The sequence below is a fragment of the Giraffa tippelskirchi genome, chromosome 4 (assembly GCF_054371585.1).
Source record: "Giraffa tippelskirchi isolate mGirTip1 chromosome 4, T2T-mGirTip1v1.2.pri, whole genome shotgun sequence".
Lineage (NCBI taxonomy): Eukaryota > Metazoa > Chordata > Mammalia > Artiodactyla > Giraffidae > Giraffa > Giraffa tippelskirchi.
The window spans coordinates 129,090,545-129,112,419 of NC_137278.1; the positions used below are offsets into that span (position 1 = coordinate 129,090,545).

The 21,875-nt window shown below is 43.4% G+C and overlaps 2 protein-coding genes across 2 annotated transcripts; both read left to right on the plus strand.

Moving 5' to 3' along the window:
* Positions 1 to 299: 299 nt before the first annotated feature.
* On the plus strand, positions 300 to 5,608 carry LOC145544987 (keratin, type II cytoskeletal 6A-like). The gene is made up of 9 exons (XM_081588485.1): positions 300 to 907; positions 1,824 to 2,038; positions 2,381 to 2,441; positions 2,581 to 2,676; positions 2,803 to 2,967; positions 3,440 to 3,565; positions 4,360 to 4,580; positions 4,798 to 4,832; positions 4,944 to 5,608. The coding sequence occupies exons 1-9, from the start codon at positions 371 to 373 to the stop codon at positions 5,198 to 5,200; spliced, it is 1,713 nt and encodes a 570-aa protein (XP_081444611.1). The 5' UTR covers positions 300 to 370; the 3' UTR covers positions 5,201 to 5,608.
* An 8,543-nt stretch (positions 5,609 to 14,151) lies between these two features.
* On the plus strand, positions 14,152 to 19,103 carry LOC145503718 (keratin, type II cytoskeletal 6A-like). Its single transcript, XM_081483845.1, has 9 exons — positions 14,152 to 14,691; positions 15,579 to 15,793; positions 16,135 to 16,195; positions 16,335 to 16,430; positions 16,557 to 16,721; positions 17,336 to 17,461; positions 18,282 to 18,502; positions 18,720 to 18,754; positions 18,865 to 19,103. The coding sequence occupies exons 1-9, from the start codon at positions 14,152 to 14,154 to the stop codon at positions 19,101 to 19,103; spliced, it is 1,698 nt and encodes a 565-aa protein (XP_081339971.1).
* Positions 19,104 to 21,875: the final 2,772 nt, after the last annotated feature.

Here is a 21,875-nt window from a genome sequence, read left to right on the forward strand (position 1 = left end):
GACAATTATCACAGATCAGCTCCTTGTCTCCTTTGTTTGCGATCATGACTAACTCATGACTTCAGTGAATTTACATCCAGTGGTATTGTGTTGGGATCAAGTCAAGGCTAGAAGCCAGAAGAATTTCTCCATGACTAAAGGAAGCCAAAGAACCAATATTCATACTTCATACCTTTCTAGAGGCAGGGGGTGATCTCACTATTTGTAAAGCCCAGCCCTTCCCAATCTGCAGGCTCACCTTCCAGGATTGAGCCCGGCCCATTTTTTCCATATATAAGCTGCTGCCGGGAAGCTCCTCTCATAGATCTGCTCCTCTCAGCTCTGCCCTCCACCTCTCACACCCTTCTCAACCTATTCTTCTTCAGGAACCATGTCTTACAAATCCACCGTGAAGACCCAAAGCAGCAGCCGCAGGGGCTTCAGTGCCGGCTCAGCCAGAGTCCCTGGGGTCTGCCGCTCTGGCTTCAGCAGCGTGTCCCTGTCCCGCTCCAGGGGCAGTGGCGGCCTCGCTGGAGTGTGTGGAGGAGCTGGCTTTGGCAGCCGCAGCCTCTATGGCCTGGGGGGCTCCAAGAGGATCTCCATCGCAGGGGGCAGCTGTGCCATCGGTGGTGGATATGGTGGCAGAATTGGAGTTGGCTATGGCTTTGGAGGTGGAGCCGGGAGTGGATTTGGTTTCGGTGCTGGGGCTGGTAGTGGCTTTGGGCTCGGTGGTGGAGCTGGCTTTGGAGGCTTCGGTGGTCCTGGCTTCCCTGTGTGCCCCCCTGGAGGCATCCAAGAAGTCACCGTCAACCAGAGTCTCCTGACTCCCCTCAACCTGCAAATCGACCCCACCATCCAGCGGGTGAGGACTGAGGAGAGGGAGCAGATCAAGACCCTCAACAACAAGTTTGCCTCCTTCATCGACAAGGTGAGCCGGGAGCACCTGCCCTTCCCACGGGGATTACAGAGCGCCCAAGAGAGGCCCAACCAATGTCCTACCAGAGGGAGCCTCAGGGTATTCAAGAGAGAGGGAACTCAGGCTAGCTCTCCACTGGGATGCAGGGCAGGCTTCATGTGGACCACAGGCAGAAGGTGATGGTAACCATTTACAACTAATGATCCCTTAAATGTCTTCCATAATCGTGAGGGAAGCATTCACAATTCTTGATAATCCTGAAGCAAAGAAATGAAATGAAAGAATGGAATGAGTTAGCTTGATCTGTTGAACAGTGTAAGAAATTAAAAAGGGAATTACAGTGGAAAATGTACTTCAGCCTTAGTTGAGCTGGTGGGTGTAGGGGCAGAAGGAAAGAAAATATTTTAAGAAAAGGAAATTCCAGGGGGAAAAGACTCAAAAATATGTGAATACCCATAGAAATACTCAACTTGTAGAACCAGATCATAACCACTAAGAGAGTTTATTTTAGAGGGACTCATACTCTAAATAAGAAACAGGATTAAATCCAATTATTAATAGGATTGGAATTTAATCATTAGATTATAGACATTTTAACATCCCTTTAACTGAGATATGATCTTTAAAAACCTCTGTGCAATATATGAGAGAAATATTATTTTAAAATTACATTTGTGATTGTGCTTATCAAAAGGAAGAACAGAAAGGTGAAAAGTCACTGATGGATGTCTCCAGAATTGAGAGGGAGGGAACATCTGACAGCTCCCTGGGGAAACTTGGCCATGAGACCTGTGTGGTGTGAAGCTAAAAAGTCAGGGGAGCACAACTGTCAGCCTCTGTACAGGCTCTGGAGCAGCCTAGCAGCCAGGACCACCAGATCAGCCTGTGGACTTGTCAACTCACAGATAACCATCTTGTCTTCCTGCAGGTCCGATTCCTGGAGCAGCAGAACAAGGTCCTGGACACCAAGTGGACCCTGCTGCAGGAGCAGGGTACCAAGACCGTGAGGCAGAACCTGGAGCCTTTGTTTGAGCAGTACATCAACAACCTCAGGAGACAGCTAGATAGTATCATTGGGGAGAGAGGCCGTCTGGACTCAGAGCTCAGGGGAATGCAGGACACGGTGGAGGACTTCAAGAACAAGTGAGTTACAGGAGACAAAAAGGCTCAGTTTCCTGAAGCCCACATTTCAAGCTAATTATATGATCAGGTTCAAATGAGGGCATGATCTTAGTAAAACATGTTCATGAAAATGAAACCACAATTCTTACCTAAACACAAACTCTGGAAAACATAAGGGCCATGCAGGTAGATGGGGAGAGTAATGGAGTAAATAATATAGTGACCACAAAATTCATCTTTAAAGCTTACTGGCAGGAAAGTCCCATTTGCATATATCCATTCTGGGAAGCTGAAATTCCAAGCTGTCTTTTCTATATCATCTTCACCTCTGACTCAATTAAATTTTATCCTTTCTAATTCCAGATATGAAGATGAAATCAACAAGCGCACAGCAGCAGAGAATGAATTTGTGAATCTGAAGAAGGTGAGATGAGTCAGATCAGGGGTTCAGGTTTCCTTGCTAAAGGGGAGGACTCTGAGAAAAGTGTAATTAGGGAGACTAAAAGAGGAGCAGACTGGGCAGGAGGGCTCATCTGATCCCAGCCTGTTGGCTTCTTCCCCAGGATGTGGATGCTGCTTACATGAACAAGGTTGAACTACAAGCCAAGGTAGACGCTCTCACAGATGAGATCAACTTCCTAAGAACCTTCTATGATGCTGTAAGTATCTCTCCACATTCTGTTTTATTGCCTTTAAAGAGATTTGTGAAGAGTGGAATATCTTTGGTCTAGGTACCTCTCTAAACGGCATGACCAAAGATGATTGGATGATCTCTTATTCTGCAGGAACTGGCTCAGATGCAAACCCACATCTCAGACACTTCTGTGGTCCTCTCCATGGACAACAACCGCAACCTGGACCTGGACAGCATCATCGCTGAAGTCAAAGCCCAATATGAGGAGATTGCTCAGAGGAGCCGGGCTGAGGCTGAGTCCTGGTACCAGTCCAAGGTGAGTGGTGAGGTGGCAGCTGATGAAGAATCCCTGTGCCTCTTCTGAGAACATCAATGAAGCTATAGACTTCAGTGGGGAAGCTACAACTAAGAAGTGGGGGACCTCTCCAAAGACATGTACCCTGAACTAACAGGGTAGATCTTTTGGGTAATTATGTCCAAGTCTAGCAGGTCAAAGACCCAAATGTAGGACAAAAGCTACTGTAGATAAAGGAAGAGTGATCTTTGCTTTAGATTTACCCTGATGCTGGTTCTCAGCAACAGTATAGAACATTGCTTGGCCTGAAGAGAACTGGTCAGTCAGTGGTACTACCAAGGATGGTATGTGATGGGTACACAGTGTCAATGACCTAGTAACACCAATTTTCATATAATGCCTTGTGGAGAAACCATTACTTTTGATTTGAGAAAGCCTTGATTAGTGTCCTGTGAAGCCCAGGGACACCACTTTGTCTCCCTCTTGTTTATAGTACGAGGAGCTGCAGGTGACAGCGGGCAGACACGGGGATGACCTGCGCAACACCAAGCAGGAGATCTCTGAGATCAACCGCGTGATCCAGAGGCTGAGATCTGAGATCGACCATGTCAAGAAGCAGGTATGGAGGGGTCCATAGAGCAGAAAAACATTGTTTACTTCCTAGACCATCAGGTATCATCAACTATCATGTGGGAAATTTCTAGGCACTGAGGGAAAAGCAAGAAGAGCTCCTTCAGGTTAGAGATATGGAGCCCAACTTACAAGCAGGAAACAAACTCAGGACAGACCAATTCCCACTGGTCAGTGGGACAAAGATACAGTCTGGAGGCATTAAAACGAGATTCTGTAAGGGGAATGATTGATTTGGAAATGCAAGACACATGTAGGCAAAGAAAATTTCAGGTCAGAAAGTGTGAGGAAGACTACTGTAAATGTGCTCAGATTCAATATGAAAAAGAAGCTGAGAAAATGCACAGGACAAATGAGGGTTATCCAAGACTGTAAAGTGGGAGGAAGGCAAGGTCTCAAGAGTTCGAGATGAAATCGTCTTCTCAGTGAGAATGTTTGTGGTTTTGTATAAGTTATTATACATCCACATAAACTTAACCAAACTGTCAACATTCAAAACAAGGCAGTAAGTCCCTTTCTTTCCATGTCCCCTGGCTTTATTCTGCTGTGGCATCTCCCAACCCCATCCTCATTGGTGTGGTTAACACAGAGGGGAATAGGTTTTCATTAGGGACACTGAGACTAGTTAAGGTTTGAAGTTTGGAGAAAGATTGGACAAAAAGAATCAAACCTCCATTTCCATGAGATCTGGGCCCTAGAGCTCTTCCTCCCTGGGAAAGTAGAACTATGATTCTTCTCCCCTGGAGTCCAGATGCAGGTTCATCTGCCCCTCTTCCCCTCTAGTGCGCCAGCCTGCAATCCGCCATTGCCGACGCTGAGCAGCGTGGGGAGCTGGCCCTCAAGGACGCCAGGAGCAAGCTGACTGACCTGGAGGATGCCCTGCAGAAGGCCAAGCAGGACATGGCACGGCTGCTGAAGGAGTACCAGGAGCTCATGAATGTCAAGCTGGCCCTGGATGTGGAGATTGCCACCTATAGGAAGCTGCTGGAAGGCGAGGAGTGCAGGTGAGTAACTCACACAACATCCTCAATCATCTGGCTCCATCTCCAAGAAGTCCAGCCAATGAGCCCAAGTGGAAGGCACGCTAGTGGTGGTTATAGTGCTACTCCCAGAAGAGCACTTTGAAGGCAGGTTCCTGGGGATTCTCCTCACTCGGAGGTTTCCCACAGCCACCCAGCTGTGGCTCTGGGTCTCATCATGGCTGTGTCTTCTCTCTCCTAGGCTGAGTGGGGAAGGCGTTGGGCAAGTCAACATCTGTAAGTATCTTCACCTGCCCCCATTCCTTGCCCTTGTGTCCCTCTGACTGGATTCTGTGTGGCAAAGTGAGCTCACCATCTTGTCCTGACCTTGTCCCTTTGCCTCCACAGCCGTGGTGCAGTCCACCGTCTCTGGTGGCTATGGCGGTGCCAGCGGCTATGGCGGTGCCAGCGGTCTCGGCAGTGGCTTAGGCGTAGGCGGAGGAAGTGGCTACTCCTACAGCAGCGGTCACAGCCTTGGAGGTGGCTTCAGTTCTGGCAGTGGCAGACTCATAGGGGGTGGCTTCGGCTCCTCTGGGGGCAGCAGTTCCACCATCAAATACACCACCACCTCCTCCTCCTCCAGCAAGAAGAGCTACAAGCACTGAAGTCCTGTCATGGGCTCAAGCTCCCACAATGTGTCAGGCTCCCTCTCCAGCTTCACTGCCCTCTCCTCCAATTACTTCCTCTCTTTTGCTCCCTTCTTCTCTTACTCCTTGAGTTAGAACTGAAGCTACTGAGTGCCCTCATCTTCTCTCTCCCAAAACCTGCTACCCATGAGGTTCCATTGTTCAGCATTGGGAGGTCACCGCTTGGGTCCTACTCCATAGCAGGGCAATCCCACTTGCTTTCTACTGTCCCAGGAGGTCCCATCTCAGAGGTGTTGTGTTCCTCCCTTGCAGTGATCATTAAAGTACAAGTTACTGGTTCTTTGATGTACAGGGTTTGTATCCCTGTGATGCTTCCTCTGCTCGTTTCTCACTTGTATTGCTAAATAAAGCAGATTTATAATATAATGTGCGGTTTCATATAGCCTTTCTTTGTCACCAGTGGTTCTTGAGGTTTTCATCTGATAAATGCCTTCTCGGGAATGAAGCATATGCCCAGTCCTCATGTGCTTCACTCTCCTTGTTTAGATAAATTCAAGAAACAGCAGTTTAGCATCCTGATGCTCAGCAGTCCTCCCAGAACACTTTGGCATGTGGACTGGAAGAGATCTGATTCCATCATCATAGTAAAGACTGGTTTTACTGCTCAAATCCGGTCTCAGCAGTTCAGTTTCTCTGGCTTGTCTCTATGATTCTACCTCTTTCTGTACCTGTTGTCACTCATCATCCTCAGAGAATCATATTACAGTCTAATTAGATCAGAAGAACATTGACTAGAGGGTAAAATGGTTGATATATTTTTAAATGCCTCATGACCAAGGAACTGTGCCTGACAACATGTATCAGGAGTAATTCAAATGCCCACATTCCTGAATTGAAAGTATGCTTCTAGCAATGTATCCTGAGGAAAACAGTACAAATGCAAGAACTTGTACCTCTTGGATATGAATCCCAATAAACTTTCTACCAGGAAATATTGGAAACACTGGTCAATTTGAGGATCCACACGCTCAGAAACAAAATGCAGGTGCTAATTTTTTGAAGTGTGCAGACAAAATAGGAATGGGAAGGCCTTCTTCCTCACCCCAAAAGCCTCTCACAGAGACTCGAAGAAGTCGAGTCTTTGCTGCTCCAAAGACGTGGTCTTGAAACCTCTCTCAGCTGTGTCTTGGCTTCCTTTGACTTCTATGAATGGGAAAGGAGATGTCAGGATACAGTGCAAGGTAGATCAGTCATCTTCTTCCTGAGAGCCAGTCACTGTTTTGTCGGTGTCTCTAATTCCAGGTTTATACCTCTGGAGAATTCCATCTAATACCTTTAGGCATTAAAGTTCCCTTCTGAGGAATCAAGGAGATACAGGAGATTCTAGAAGTCAAGGAGATTCTAGGAATGAGGTGAAATATATACAAAAATGACCTTGGAGCATCTTTTAGTGCCAAAAAGTGAAGAAATAGTCAAAAAAGACATTGTAAGAACTCTTAGTAGACAAAGTGGAACAACGTGAGCCATAAATAAATAGATAGAACATAATGTATTGGAATAAAACACAAATTGTGAAATAATTATTCTTGGAATGTCAGGATACATTTAACAGGAGGCTTCCTGTGTGCTGTTTTCAGTCTTCCATGAATTCTATGTTTCTTAACAGCACCTGAATACAGGTGCCAGAGAGCTGGCAAGCCAGCTTTTGGGGATAATAGAAATTCATGTATCTCATTCGTATGGAAATTCCATACGGTGAACAGCAGCCATTTACAACTCTCTTCTCTTCTGTTATGTAAAGTAACTTTTACAACCCCCTCTGTTGAGAATGATTCTAGCCTCTGGCTTTCTGGATGACTTGTTAGATTTTTGATCCCTGTCTCTGCTAAAAAGGGCTATCTTGTAAGAGAGTATATATATGCCCATAATATGTTAAATAAACACCTTTGTTCCATGAGAGCACTGGTCCCCGTGTCTTTCTCTCTCGCTTGCTCTCTCCCCCTCTCCCTTTCAGGCTGCTTCCACGGAGCACAGGTGTCCACCGTGTCTACTTACTTGCCCAGGCTTTCAAGATCTCTTCAAGAGGGTGCCCTGAGCCTATGTAGACGGTGCTAGCTCTTTGTCCTAGAGTTATATTCGCATACTGTGTAAACCAGGGAATATCAGCCTCTTTTCTCCCTCCTTTCACTTTCTTATCGGTCAACTCTGTACCCCCAAGTTCTGGTCCATTAAAGGACCACAACAGTGGAACCTACTGATGTGAATGTGGTTAACTAAATTAATTAATAAGGGATGATTGTCAAGTCTCAGGCAAAAGAATTTCCTTTAGTTACATATGTGGTTCCCATTCAAAGAAGGAGTAAATAAGTACTCCCTGCTGTGGGGGCTGGGCACAAAGAACTCCTTCCAAAGAGTACAGTCTAAAACTGGGGGGGAAAGAGTGACTTTACTGCAGAGAAATTAATCAAACACTTCCTCGGCCAGGTGATCAAGGCTAATACCAACAGTAATAAGTTTTTTTCATAGCATGTATCTTGATATGATGTGATGAGAAGTGCAGGACACCTCTGTGGTCTTCCTCCCAAACACCATAACTCTAGTCTATTCACGAGACAGCATTAGAAAAAGCCCAATTTTGGACATCTACAAAACACCTGGGCAGAGTTCCTCAAAGCTTTCTAGGTCATGAAGACAAGAAAAATCTAACAAAGTGTGTTACCCAAAGAGGGTCTAAAGAGACACATGACTAAATGAAAAGTAGCTATTATGAAGAACACTTAAGCTATGGGGCTCAAGGTATCATCTGTATTTTTTACTAAACTAATTTTCACACAAAATCATAAAGCAAGAAAGGTAGAGAAAGAGTCACAAAGAAACAGAAAGACAGTTGGAGGGACAGAGATACAGAGAAATTATTGAATGACTTATGTAAAAATAATATTGATAATCTCGTGTTGATTTTAACTCCATTTCTGTCTTTTTTTAAGTTGTGTACTTTCTAAATTTTCTGATGTCGAACCTTGTTATTTCAAAAGAGTGTAGTCCCCACAATGTCCTCATTCTATGACATCTGGGATTAAATGTGGTTACACTTTCTGGTATTAAGGAAGAAAAGATTCAATCTCTTGATTAAGGTGCATGAGATTAAAACTTTCAGACTGATTTCTTTTGCCCATTGAGGACTGAATAAGAAGAAACGTATTTCTTTTGAAACAGCAAAGACTTGTTTCTGAAGCAAGGAAAGAATCAGTAGTACCAAAGGTGGTTAGATACTGGATTTGACTCCTAAGGAGGCTGGCCAATTGCCTCCTTCAATATCGGGTCTGTACACCTGGAAAATACAGAAAATATATCTTTTAAATAACGACCTCAAATAGAAGAATTTTTTCCATTTAGAAGCTATATCCAAAATTCACCTTATCTGAATCCTCTGTGATCCAGAATGATCACTTGCAAGCCATACAAGGTAGATTTTAGCTATGTTGGCTAGAATCTCCAGCATAGATTAATGAATGACATCACAGCTCATGGTGGGGGCAGAGGGTTCAGCACAGCAAGAGGAGGGAACATTTCTACAGGTCCTGATTGCTCTGCCTGCTGCATGCACCAGGAGGCATCCCTATGGGCTCCCATGATAGCTAACTCTTCATTATACTTGGCCTTGAGAAAAGCTAACAGTAGACCTCAGGATGGGAGGAAAAAGGGGTTAAGGAGTCCATCTCTGACAGCAGCTGGATCCCTTGGACCATGACTTTCTCTGGGTCATCCTTTCTCTTCAAGGCTGTCACCTACTGGACTCCAAGGGTATTTCTTTAGCACTAGAAAGTGAGTAGGGGAGGAAAACCATCCTCTTTAGGTCTTGGAGGCTGGTCCACTCAGATGTGTTATTTCCCAACAGTCTTACTGTCCCCAGACTCCACATGTAACTATAGAGCCCCTTCTTGAGCCCCATTGCCATCTGTATCTGTACTCTCTCACTTAAGAAACTCCTCTCCATCAAAATGAATAATGGAAGACCTTTCTTTCCTGCTTCTGTTTGCAACTGCAAGGCTAGAGTTTATCTGGATTCTCATGAAAGTTTCCCTTCACCCCCGTTGTCTGTCTCTCCATTCCTCTTGCCTAGTCTGATTTTCTTCATAGCACATGGAGAGTGTAACCACAAAGAAATTAGAAATTGCATTTAGTAGACCTTTCTTTTGTCTTAATATTAGTACTGTTATTTTGCTACTATCATAGGTTTGTTGTAGAATAGAGCAAATAAGTAATATGTCATTCAGAGCTAAGCTTTTCAAATCTAGTAAAATAAATACAGTTATAAAATCATTCTGTTTTCTTCTATTAAAACTTGAAATATAGCTACAAACTTCTGATTTAAGTATTTTCTAAGAAGGTTTTACATATTTCAACCTCTGTCTTTTGAAAAAGACTTCAAATCTAGAAGAATCCAGTAATGAAAAGCATGCATAGCATGAAAATTCTAGCTTATAAATATCACTTCCCAGTAAAGACACCAGAGCTACTCACAGAAATGGCTAATTCCATGTCTGTTGTGAGATAAGTATAAGATAACCTTGAGACAATTGTCCCTGTCAACAAAGAAGCTTTCAGAGTCCAATGGGGTCCTGTCAAAAAGATGCAGGAGCCAATCTGAAGAACTCAAGTGGCCTAAAATGGGATGGTTTATGCACCAAAAGGATTAATGCCTGCAATGGACTGAAACATATCAGATATGTTTTTTCAACCGTGAGTTATAATTATATAAAACCAAAATAACAAGCAAAACTTCCTTGATTGCATTTGGAAAGTACTGTGGTCCCAAATCAGTATTATAAAAACTTCAAAAGTACAAGAAAGAAGCACTTATTCTGCCTTTCCTGTCTGAATAATATATATACTAGGTTATCTAAAGAGTAAACACTAAAGATTCCATCTTTATAGATGACTCCCAGTTGATAAATGCAGAGGATGGATATTAAATTCAAAATTGTGAATTTGCAACATCTAAAGAAATAGTCAATGTGGGAATTGACCAATGAATGTTAAAATATTAGATGACAGATTTACTTGGCACTTTTTAATGGAGGGACAAGGCTGGAAATACAATTAAACTACAGATCAGTCTTAATATCACTAAACTGGACAGCTAGTATTATGTGCCTCACAATTTCATGCAATATAAGGTACATAGGACCAGCTGGGACATAATTTTTCCTGAAACAATGGAATAAATCTAATTTGCCCATAGAACTAGTACACAAGAAAAACTGGGGTTAGAAGTTATGTGACACCAACAGGAAACAATGAACCAAATCCAGAGTGTAGATATACTAGAGAGAAATAAAAATAAAAACAATTGTCCACAGATGAATGGCATTCAAAAGGGATCTATTACAGTATGAAAGAATCTTAAGAGACCCAAGAATCTAGTTAGGATGTTGCTTCAAGTAAACCAGCATAAAAAGACATCTTTGAAATAATCAGAAAAGTGTGAACATAAATGGGCATTCAGTTTCATTACGAAGCAACTGTTGCTATTGATATAAAACTGTTATATAGTTAGATTAAAAAGTCATTCTTACTTAGGCATGTATGCAAATATTAAGTGAAGTGACTTAATGTCTTAATTTTCTTGAAGATACATCAACAAAAAGTAGAAGATTTCAGTAGGAGAAGTAGGGGAATTAGATGAGATAATACGGAGAAACATGGGTCAGTATTTAATCTGGGAGACTGGTACATGTCTGTTTACATACTATTCTCTCTCATTGTATCCATTGGACTTCCAATGATACAGATTTTGACTAAAGTAGTAAAGAAGTAGTAGTAAGAAGGTTATTCCACTGAGAAGAACACTAATATATTTGGGAATGAAATTTCTGATGATGGTAAATCTGATGTATTGTAGACAACTTTCAGATGACCCCCAAAAGGCTCAGAAAAGTGAGGGCCCTGAGCACAATGATGTCTTCATTGAACCCAATAGTTTCTATGCAGTGCAAGAAAGGAAAAGTAATATTTCTAGTATCAATTATTGCTTAATATTTTAAATGCTATGTGTTTTAAATATAAATATAAGAATGAGAGACTTCTGAACATAACCAAATGGAGGAAACAAGAATCTCTCCTTCTTAGAAATTGCCTTAAACCAAACAGGGAGTACAAGAATCGTGAAAGTAATCCCACTCTCAGCCACCAAAAGGAAAACATCTTAAATTTCTTCAATTAAAAAAAAAGAATGAAAGAACAGAAAACTCTCCCCACAAAAAGAGAAATAACTCTCAGATGTTGGGAAAACTCAGAGAGAAGATGTCCTCAATGCACATCTCAGAAAATCCAGTGAAGAACACTCTCGAAAACAGGCAAATCAAAACTAAACAACGTGGGAAACACAGAAGAACAGCACACAAAGCTACCCCTGAGGTCTTCCTGTTGCCAGGCACCTACGACTCATGCAACTCCTACCGCGTGAATGTGAAGAACACCTCCTCAGGTGCATATCCAAGAATCGAAAAATCAGTCTTTGCAACAGTCAGAAGTGGGTGTGTGGGCTATAGGCAGGGCCTAATTGCCCTGAAGTTTCAAGACACAGGGAAGGCAGGGTTGAGTAAGGAATCAAAGGCAATGCCTATTGGCAACTTGTCATCGGAGAAGCAAAGAAAACTGAGACTGAACTGTGAGCCACTCTGCAGACATCTTCCTTGGCTTGGATGAATTAAAACTAAAAGAACTATTTACACAGCCTGTGTCCTACTGAGAATTCCTGTTATTCTGGTTGTGGCCTCTCCTCCCAGAAGACTGTCTGTAAAGGCATAAAGGCAAGTCCAGAAGGATCTCAAATCATTCAGAGATGAGCCTTCGTTAGGAAGGAACCATTCCAAGTCCCACGAAGGACACTTTATTACATGAAAGCAAACAAATAAACAAGCAAACAAAAAACACAAGGAAAAGGAAAAGCAAGAGGCACTTAGAAAGCATTCAACAGAAAAAAGTCAGAATAAAGTATTTCCTAAAAGACAGTGAAATAAACACCATGTTGAAATAATAAAGCCAAGGGTGAGTGAGAAATAAATGATTAAATATTAGCAGGTAGAGCTCAGATAAGCAGCAGAGAAAAAAGGTAAAGCCACAAGAGAAATGAAGGCCAAGCTGAAAACAAACAAGACCTTGCTGATGCACAACAACGGATCACAGGTTAAAGGTGAAGAAAACAACCCATAGGAAATAGCACTTGAGACTGCTATATGAGAATTGAGAAAAAAACAGAGATATGGGAGAAAAAGTACTTACGCTATAAGCATAATTGCAAAAGAGAATATATATGTGTTTCATATATACGTATATATGTACGTATATATTCAAAATACATTCTCACATGCATCACACGTGCTGTGCTAAGTCACTTCAGTCATGTCCCAGTTTGTTACCCCAATGACTGTAACCCCTCAGGCTCCTCTGTCCATGGAATTCTCCAGGCAAGAATACTGGAGTGGGTTGCCAAGCCCTTCTCCATGGAATCTTCCAGACCCAGAGTTCGTACTAGCGTACTAGCATCTCCTGCAGCTCCTGCATTGTAAGCAGATTCTTTCCCACTGAGCCACTGGGAAACCATATGCATCACACATGCCTCAGGAAAAGCACAGAAACATTCAAATGAGGTCACTACAAGGATACACAGGGAAGTAACCAACATTGCATGGTCTTCCTATACAGGAAGAGGGGATGGCCTTCAGCATGTAATTTTTTCCTCAGCCATGTATTACTTATTAAATATTTTAAATAAATAAGTAGATGTGTTAATATCAATATTCTGCATATAAGTAGGCATTCTATGACATTTATATGTGTAATGTTTAAAGTGATAGCTTGTTAAGCTTCTACATTGATTGTCACTCCACAGGATACATGAAAAACATAAGACCACCTTAAACAAGATGACATGATTATGCAGGTTAAACACTCCAAGATTGGACAACCGCAGAAAATAAATAACCTGTTTTTTTTCTCACAAATAAACTACAAGTGGAAAGGTGGAGGCAGATTTAATGACCTGCAATATTATAAAGACATAATATGTTAAAGACATATAACCCAAACACAAAATGAATGGAATTTACTAGGATCCTGATTTGGAAAAACAAAAAATAAAATATAAATAACACACAGATTTTTTTCAAGGTTGAATCGATACTCTTTGATGTTAAAGAACATCTAGTATTTAAGGATATATAAATGGTATATCATTAGTAGTTTTAGAGAGCAACTCACTTAAATTTAAATATTGAATTGTATTCTAAAGATATAACAAGATATCTGGAAATTGCTTTCCAATATATTAGGGTTAATGAGAAATTGCATGGTAGCACCGAAGAAATAAGGCTGACCATGAGATAATAATTTTTATAAAATCCAGTAATAGACATTCAGAGACTCATTTATATTGCAGTTCTATACTCCTATCTGTGGGAAATTTTTAGGGAGCAAAAAAGTCATATTTAACTTCAGTAATTAATGACAAATACTAACGTTATAGGAAAAGCAATAGGTATTTTGCTCTCCAGGATCTCTGGCTGGTGGGTGAAACACCACAGGAGAAGAACTCTACATTTCATGCACGAGCATAACGTGGAGAACCTTTGTGTGAGGTGCTGACTAACTCCCAGATCAGGGAGGTGAGACTCGTCTTACTGTTCTCAGAGCCGTCAAAGCTGGAAGGCAGGAGAAATTTCCCTGACTAAAGGAAACCAAAAATGCAATCTTCATATTTCATAACTTTTCTAATAAACCAGATGTGATCTCACTCTTTGTAAAGCCTGGCCCTTCCCAACCTGCAGGCTCACCTTCCAGGACTGAGCCCAGCCCATTTTCTCCATATATAAGCTGCTGCCGGGAAGCTCCTCTCACAGACCTGCTCCTCTCAGCCCTACAATCTACCCCTCGCTCCTTCCTCAGTCTCGTCTTCTTCAGGAACCATGTCTTACAAATCCATCGTGAAGACCCAAAGCAGCAGCCGCAGGGGCTTCAGTGCCGGCTCAGCCAGAGTCCCTGGGGTCTGCCGCTCTGGCTTCAGCAGCGTGTCCCTGTCCCGCTCCAGGGGCAGTGGCGGCCTCGCTGGAGTGTGTGGAGGAGCTGGCTTTGGCAGCCGCAGCCTCTATGGCCTGGGGGGCTCCAAGAGGATCTCCATCGCAGGGGGCAGCTGTGTCATCGGTGGTGGATATGGTGGCAGAATTGGAGTTGGCTATGGCTTTGGAGGTGGAGCCGGGAGTGGATTTGGTTTCGGTGCTGGGGCTGGTAGTGGCTTTGGGCTTGGTGGTGGAGCTGGTTTTGGAGGTGGCTATGGGGGCTCTGGCTTCCCTGTGTGCCCCCCTGGAGGCATCCAAGAAGTCACCGTCAACCAGAGTCTCCTGACTCCCCTCAACCTGCAAATCGACCCCACCATCCAGCGGGTGAGGACTGAGGAGAGGGAGCAGATCAAGACCCTCAACAACAAGTTTGCCTCCTTCATCGACAAGGTGAGCCGGGAGCATCTGCCCCCAGTGGGGATTGCAGAGTGCCCAAGAGACCCAACTAATGTCCTACCGGGGGGAGACTCGGGGGAGAGGGTGGTGGGACTCAGGCGAGCTCTCCACTGGGATACAGGACAGGCTCCATGTGGACCGCAGGCAGAAGGTGATGGAAATCATTTATAACTACTCATCCCTCACATGGCCCTATTCCTGCCGAGGGAATAGTCACAGTTTTTGATAATCCTGAAGGAAAGAACAGGAAATGAGAGAATGCAATCAGATGGCTTGATCTTCTGGATGGTCTAAGAAAGTTGAAAGGGTTTTGCAGTGGAAACTGCATTTGAGTCATAGATGGATGCTGGAGGGAGGAAAGAAAGCAAAAAGCAAAAGGGAATTTGAGGAAAAACAACTCAAGTATATATCCAAAGAAATACTCACCTATAGAACCAGAAAATGAGCCTTAAAGGACTTTGCTTTAGCAGGATTCATGCACTATATGGGAAACAAGATTAAATCCAACCATTAATAGAATTGGAATCTAATCATTAGATTATAAACATCTGATATCCCTTTAACTGAAGCACGTGCTTTGTAAAAACTCTGTGCAGTATGAGAAAAATGGTATAATAAAGTACATTTGTGCTTGTCCTTGTCAAGAGGAAGACAGGAAGGGGTGAAAGTCACTGACTGACAGTCTCCATAAGAGAGAGGGAGGGAACATCTGACAGCTCCCTGGGGAAACTTGGCCACGAGACCTGTGTGATGTGAAGCTAGAGTCAGGGGAGCAGAACTGTCAGCCTCTGTACAGGCTCTGGAGTAGCCCAGCACCACCAGACCACCAGATCGGCCTGGGCATTTGTCAACTCACAGGTAACCATCTTGTATTCCTGCAGGTCCGATTCCTGGAGCAGCAGAACAAGGTACTGGACACCAAGTGGACCCTGCTGCAGGAGCAGGGCACCAAGACCGTGAGGCAGAACCTGGAGCCTTTGTTCGAGCAGTACATCAACAACCTCAGGAGACAGCTGGATAGTATCCTTGGGGAGAGAGGCCGCCTGGACTCGGAGCTCAGGGGGATGCAGGACACCGTGGAGGACTTCAAGAACAAGTGAGTTACAGGAGAGAAAACACCTTAGATTACTGAAGCCCACACTTCAGTCTATTGGATGACCAGGTCCAAATGAGGGCATGATTCTTAGTAAAACATGTTAACAGACATGACATTACAGTTGTTATTAAACACAAACCCTGAAGAACAAAAGGGCCATAAAAGTTGAATGGGAAGAGTAATGGAGTAAAGAAATTAGAAACCACAAGCTATATACTTTAGGCTTATTGACAAAAGTCTCATTTGTATATATCCATTCTGGGAAGTGGAGATCCCAGGCTGCTTTTTCTTGTATCATCTTCACCCCGGACTCAATAGGATTTTATTCCTTTTAATTCCAGATATGAAGATGAAATCAACAAGCGCACGGCAGCAGAGAATGAGTTTGTGAAACTGAAGAAGGTAAGATGGGTCAGATCAGGGGCTCATGCTCCTTTCCTGAAGGAGATGATTCTGAGAAAAGAATCATCAAGGACACTAAAACAGGAGCAGACTGGGCAGGAGGGCTCATCTGATCGCAGTCTGTTGGCTTCTTCCCCAGGATGTGGATATTGCGTACATGAACAAGGTTGAACTACAAGCCAAGGTAGACGCTCTCACAGATGAGATCAACTTCCTAAGAACCTTCTATGATGCTGTAAGTATCTCTCCACATTCTGTTTTATTGCCTTTAAAGAGATTTGTGAAGAGTGGAATATCTTTGGTCTAGGTACCTCTCTAAACATCATGACCAAAGATGATCGGATGATCTCTTGTTCTTCAGGAACTGGCTCAGATGCAAACCCACATCTCAGACACTTCTGTGGTCCTCTCCATGGACAACAACCGCAACCTGGACCTGGACAGCATCATTGCTGAAGTCAAAGCCCAATATGAGGAGATTGCTCAGAGGAGCCGGGCTGAGGCTGAGTCCTGGTACCAGTCCAAGGTGAGTGGTGAGGTGGCAGCTGATGAAGAATCCCTGTGCCTCCTCTGTGAACATGAATGCGGCTAGAGGCTTCTGTGGGGAAACTACAACTAAGAAGTGGGGGACCTCTCAAAAGACATGTACCCTGGGGAGGGGGGTTCAGGATGAGGAACCCATGTAAACCCATGGCTGATTCATGCCAATGTATGGCAAAAACCACTACAATATTGTAAAGTAATTAGCCCCCTACTAAAATAAATAAATTTATTAAAAAAAAAAAAGACATGTACCCTGAACTAACAGGGTAGATCTTTTGGATAATTATGTCCAAGTCTCGTAGGTCAAAGAACCCAAGTTAGGATGAAAGCTAATGTAGATCAAGGTGAGTTACCTTTGTTTTAGCTTTATTTCAATGTTGACTCTCAGCAACAGTACAGAACATTGCTTGTCCTGAAGAGAACCAGTCAGTCAGTGGTCTTACCAAGGATGGTGTGTGATTGGTGAAGAGTGTCAATGACCTAGTAACACCAGTTTTCTTTAAACGTCTTATGGAAAACCAGTAGATTCCATTTAGAGGGCCTAGATTAGTGTCTCTGAAGCTTATGAACATCACTTTGTCTCCCTCTGGTTTATAGTACGAGGAGCTGCGGGTGACGGCGGGCAGACACGGGGATGACCTGCGCAACACCAAGCAGGAGATCTCTGAGATCAACCGCGTGATCCAGAGGCTGAGGTCTGAGATCGATCACGTCAAGAAGCAGGTACAGTGGGGACCATAGAAGAGAAAAGCATCCTTTCCTTCCTAGACCATCAGGTATCATCAACCATCATGTGGGAAATTTCTGGGAACTGAGGGAAAAGCAGGGAGAGAAGGACATGTATTTCCTCCCTGGGAGAGTTTCCCCAGGTTAGAGAGATGGAGCCCAACTCAAGAACAGGAAACAAACTCAGGATGGGCTGAATCTCTACTGATCCCTGGGACAAAGATACAGTCTAGAGGCATTGAAATGAGATTCCACAAGGGGAGTGGTTGAGTTGAGAATTCAAGATGCAAGTTGACAAAAAAAAGTTTAGGACAGAAAGTATGGAGAAGAATTCTGCAAATATACTCAGATTCATTGTGAAAAGAATCTGAGAAAAGACACAGGAAAAATGAGGGTTTTCCAAAACTGTGAAGAGGAAAGAAGGCAGTCTTGACAGCTTAAGATGAAATCATCTCTCACTGAGGATGTTTGTGGCTTTGTATAAGTTATTGTACGTCCACATGAACTTACCCAAACTGTCAACATTCAACACAAGTCAGTGGGTGCATTTCTTCTCTTGTCCCCTGGTCTTTGGTCTGCTGTGGTATCTTCCAGCCCCATCATCATTTGGGTGGTTAATAGAGAAGGGAATAGAATTTCTTAAGGTGCTCTTGGAATAGTTAAGGTTTGCAGCACTGAGAAAAACTGGACAAAATGAATCAAACCTCCATTTCCATGAGATCTGGCCTCTAGAGCTCTTCCTCCCTGGGAAAGTAGAACTATGCTTCCTCTCCCCTGGAGTCCAGATGCAGGTTCATCTGCCCCTCCTCCCCTCTAGTGCACCAGCCTGCAATCTGCCATTGCCGACGCTGAGCAGCGTGGGGAGCTGGCCCTCAAGGACGCCAGGAGCAAGCTGACGGGCCTGGAGGACGCCCTGCAGAAGGCCAAGCAGGACATGGCACGGCTGCTGAAGGAGTACCAGGAGCTCATGAATGTCAAGCTGGCCCTGGATGTGGAGATTGCCACCTATAGGAAGCTGCTGGAAGGCGAGGAGTGCAGGTGAGTAACTCACACAACATCCTCAATCACCTGGCTCCATCTCCAAGAAGTCCAGCCAATGAGCCCAAGTGGAAGGCACGCTAGTGGTGGTCATAGTGCTACTCCCAGAAGAGCACTTTGAAGGCAGGTTCCTGGGGACTCTCCTCACTCGGAGGTTTCCCACAGCCACCCAGCTGTGGCTCTGGGTCTCATCATGGCTGTGTCTTCTCTCTCCTAGGCTGAGTGGGGAAGGCGTTGGGCAAGTCAACATCTGTAAGTACCTTCACCTGCCCCATCCCTTGCCCTTGTGTCCCTCTGACTGGACTCTGTGTGGCAGAGTGAGCTCACCATCTTGTCCTGACCTTGTCCCTTTGCCTCCACAGCCGTGGTGCAGTCCACCGTCTCTGGTGGCTATGGCGGTGCCAGCGGCCTCGGCAGTGGCTTAGGTGTAGGTGGAGGAAGTGGCTACTCCTACAGCAGCGGTCACAGCCTTGGAGGTGGCTTCAGTTCTGGCAGTGGCAGACTCATAGGGGGTGGCTTCGGCTCCTCTGGGGGCAGCAGTTCCACCATCAAATACACCACCACCTCCTCCTCCTCCAGCAAGAAGAGCTACAAGCACTAAAGTCCTGTCGTGGGCTCAAGCTCCCACAGTGTCTCAGGCTCCCTCTCTAGTTTCACCACCCTCTCCTCCAGTTGCTTCCTCTCTTCTGCTTCCTTCATCTCTTACTTTGAGTTAGAACTGAAGTTACTAAGTGCCTTCGTCTCCCTCTGCCAATACCTACTCTACCTGAGCTTCCATTGTTCACCATCTGAAATTCACTACTTGTTCCTAGTCCAGACAGGGGATCCCCCTTGCTTTCCACTGGCCCAGGAAGTCCCATCCTAGAGGTGTTGTTTTCCTCCATTTCAGTGATTGTGAAAGCACAAGTGACTGGTTCTTTGATGTACAGGGTCTGTATCTCTGTGTTGCGTCCTCTGCTCTTTGCTCACTTGTATTGCTAAATAAAGCAGATTTATCATATAATGTGTGGTTTCACATAGCCTTTCTTTGTCGCCAATGAATCTTGAGGTTTTCGTCTGATAAATGCCTTCTCAGGATGAAGCATACTCCCAGTCCCCGTGTGCTTCACTCTCCTCCTTTAGAGAACTTCAACAGACAGCAATTTAACATCCTGATGCCAGCAGTCCTCCCAGAACAGCTTGGCATGTGGAGTGGAAGGGATCTGGGTCCATCATAGTAAAGTCCGGTTTTACTGCTCAGATTAGGTCTCAGCAGTTTAGTTTCTCTGACTTGTCTCTATGATTCTACCTCCTTCTGCCGCAGTAGTCATCCATCATCCTCAGAGAATCATATTACAGTCTAATGAGATCAGAAGAACATTGACTAGAGTGTAAGATGTCTGATTTATGTTTTAAAATGTCTTATGACCACAAAAGTGTACCTGACAACATGTATCAGGTGTAATTTAAAAGTACACACTTCTGAACTGAAAGTATGCTTCTAGCAACGTATCCTGAGGAAACAGTACAAATGTAAGAACTTGTACTTCTGGGATATGAATCCCAATAAAGTTTCACCTGGGAAATAATGGAAACACTGGTTAATTTCAGGATCTACAGACTCAGAAACAAAATGCAGGTGCTGATTTTTTTAAGTATGGAGACAAAATAGAAATGGGAAGGCCTTTTTCCTCACCCCAAAAGCCTCTCATAGAGACTCAAAGAAGTCGAGTCTTTGCCACTCCAAAGACATGGTTGCATTCTCTCTCAGCTGTATCTTGGCTTCCTTTGACTTTCTGAATGGGTAAGGAAATCTCATGATACAGTGCAAGGTTGGTCTGAGAGTCAGACAATGTTCCTGAGATCCAGTAATGTTTCCAGTCTGTTTTGTCCATGGCCCTAATCTCAGATGATTTCTCTGGAGAATCCATCTAATACCATGAAAGTCCTCTTCTGAAGAATTGAGGAGATATGTCTGATTCTACGAATGGGGAGGAATATATGCAAAGGTGATTCTGGAGCATTTTTCAGCGGCAAAAAGTGAAGAAATAGTCATAGAAGACACTGAAAGAGCTATTAGTAGACAAACTGAAACTTCTTGAGCCATAAATAAATAGATAAATAAATAATATTTGGATTAAAGCCCAATTATGCAATAATTATTCACTGTATCTACTGACATGAATGAGTGATTGATTAAATTAATTCATGAGGGATGATTGAAGAGTCTCAGGCAAAAGAATTTCTTTTAGTTACATACATGGTCCCCATGCGAACAAGTGAATAAGTACTCCCCACTAAGGGATGTGGGATGTAGGATGTGCACGATGACTTCCTTCCAAAGAGTACAGTCTAAAAATGGGGGAAAAGAGTGACTTTACTGAAGAGAAATTAGTCAAACACTTCCTCAGCCAGATGATCAAGGCTAATATTAAAGCGATAAGTTACTTTCAAAGCATGTAGGCTAAGATGACGATGATGTGATGATGTGATGAAAAGTGTAGGTTACCTCTATGTTCTTCCTCCAAAACACCACAACTCCAGTCTATTCATGAGACAACATCAGAAAAAGCCCAATGTTGGACATCGACAAAACAGACCGGCAGAGTTCCTCAAAACTTTCTAAGTCACGAAAACGGGGAAAATCTGACAAACTGTTAAACCAAGAAGGGTCTAAGGAGACACAATGACTAAATGAAACATAGCTATTATGGAAAACATTTGAGGCAAGGGGTTCAAAGTATCATCTATATTTTTACTAATTTTCATACAAAATTAGAAAACAAGCTAGGTAAAGAAAGAGACAGAGTCATACAAAAAAAAAAAAAACAGAAAGACAGTTGGAGGAACAGAGATACAGAGAAATCATTGAATGGCTAATGATAAAACAATAATATTGACAATCTCATGTTGGTTTTAACTCCAGTAAATTGTATTTTTTTAATCTGTGCACTTCCTAAATCTTTTGATGTTGAACCTTGTTATTTCAAAAGAGAAAGTGTGTTCCCCGTGATGTCCTCATTGTGTGACATCTGAAGTTAAATGTGGTTACAATTTTGGTATTAAGGAAGAAAAGTTTCAATCTCTTGATTAATGTGCATGAGATTAAAACTTTCAGATTGATTTGTTTTGCTCTTTGAGGGCTGAATAGGAAGAAATATTTTTTCTATTGAAACAGTAAAGTCTTGCTTTTGAAGCAAGGAAGGACTGGGCAGTACCAAAGGTTGTTAGATACTGGATTTGACTCCTAAGGAGGCTAGTCAATTGCTTCCTCCAGTATGGTGTCTAGGTGCCTGGAAAATACAGAAAATACACCTTTTTCATAACAATCTCAAATAGAAGAACATTTCCTACTTAGAAGCTATATCCAAAGTTCACCTTACCTGGATCTTCT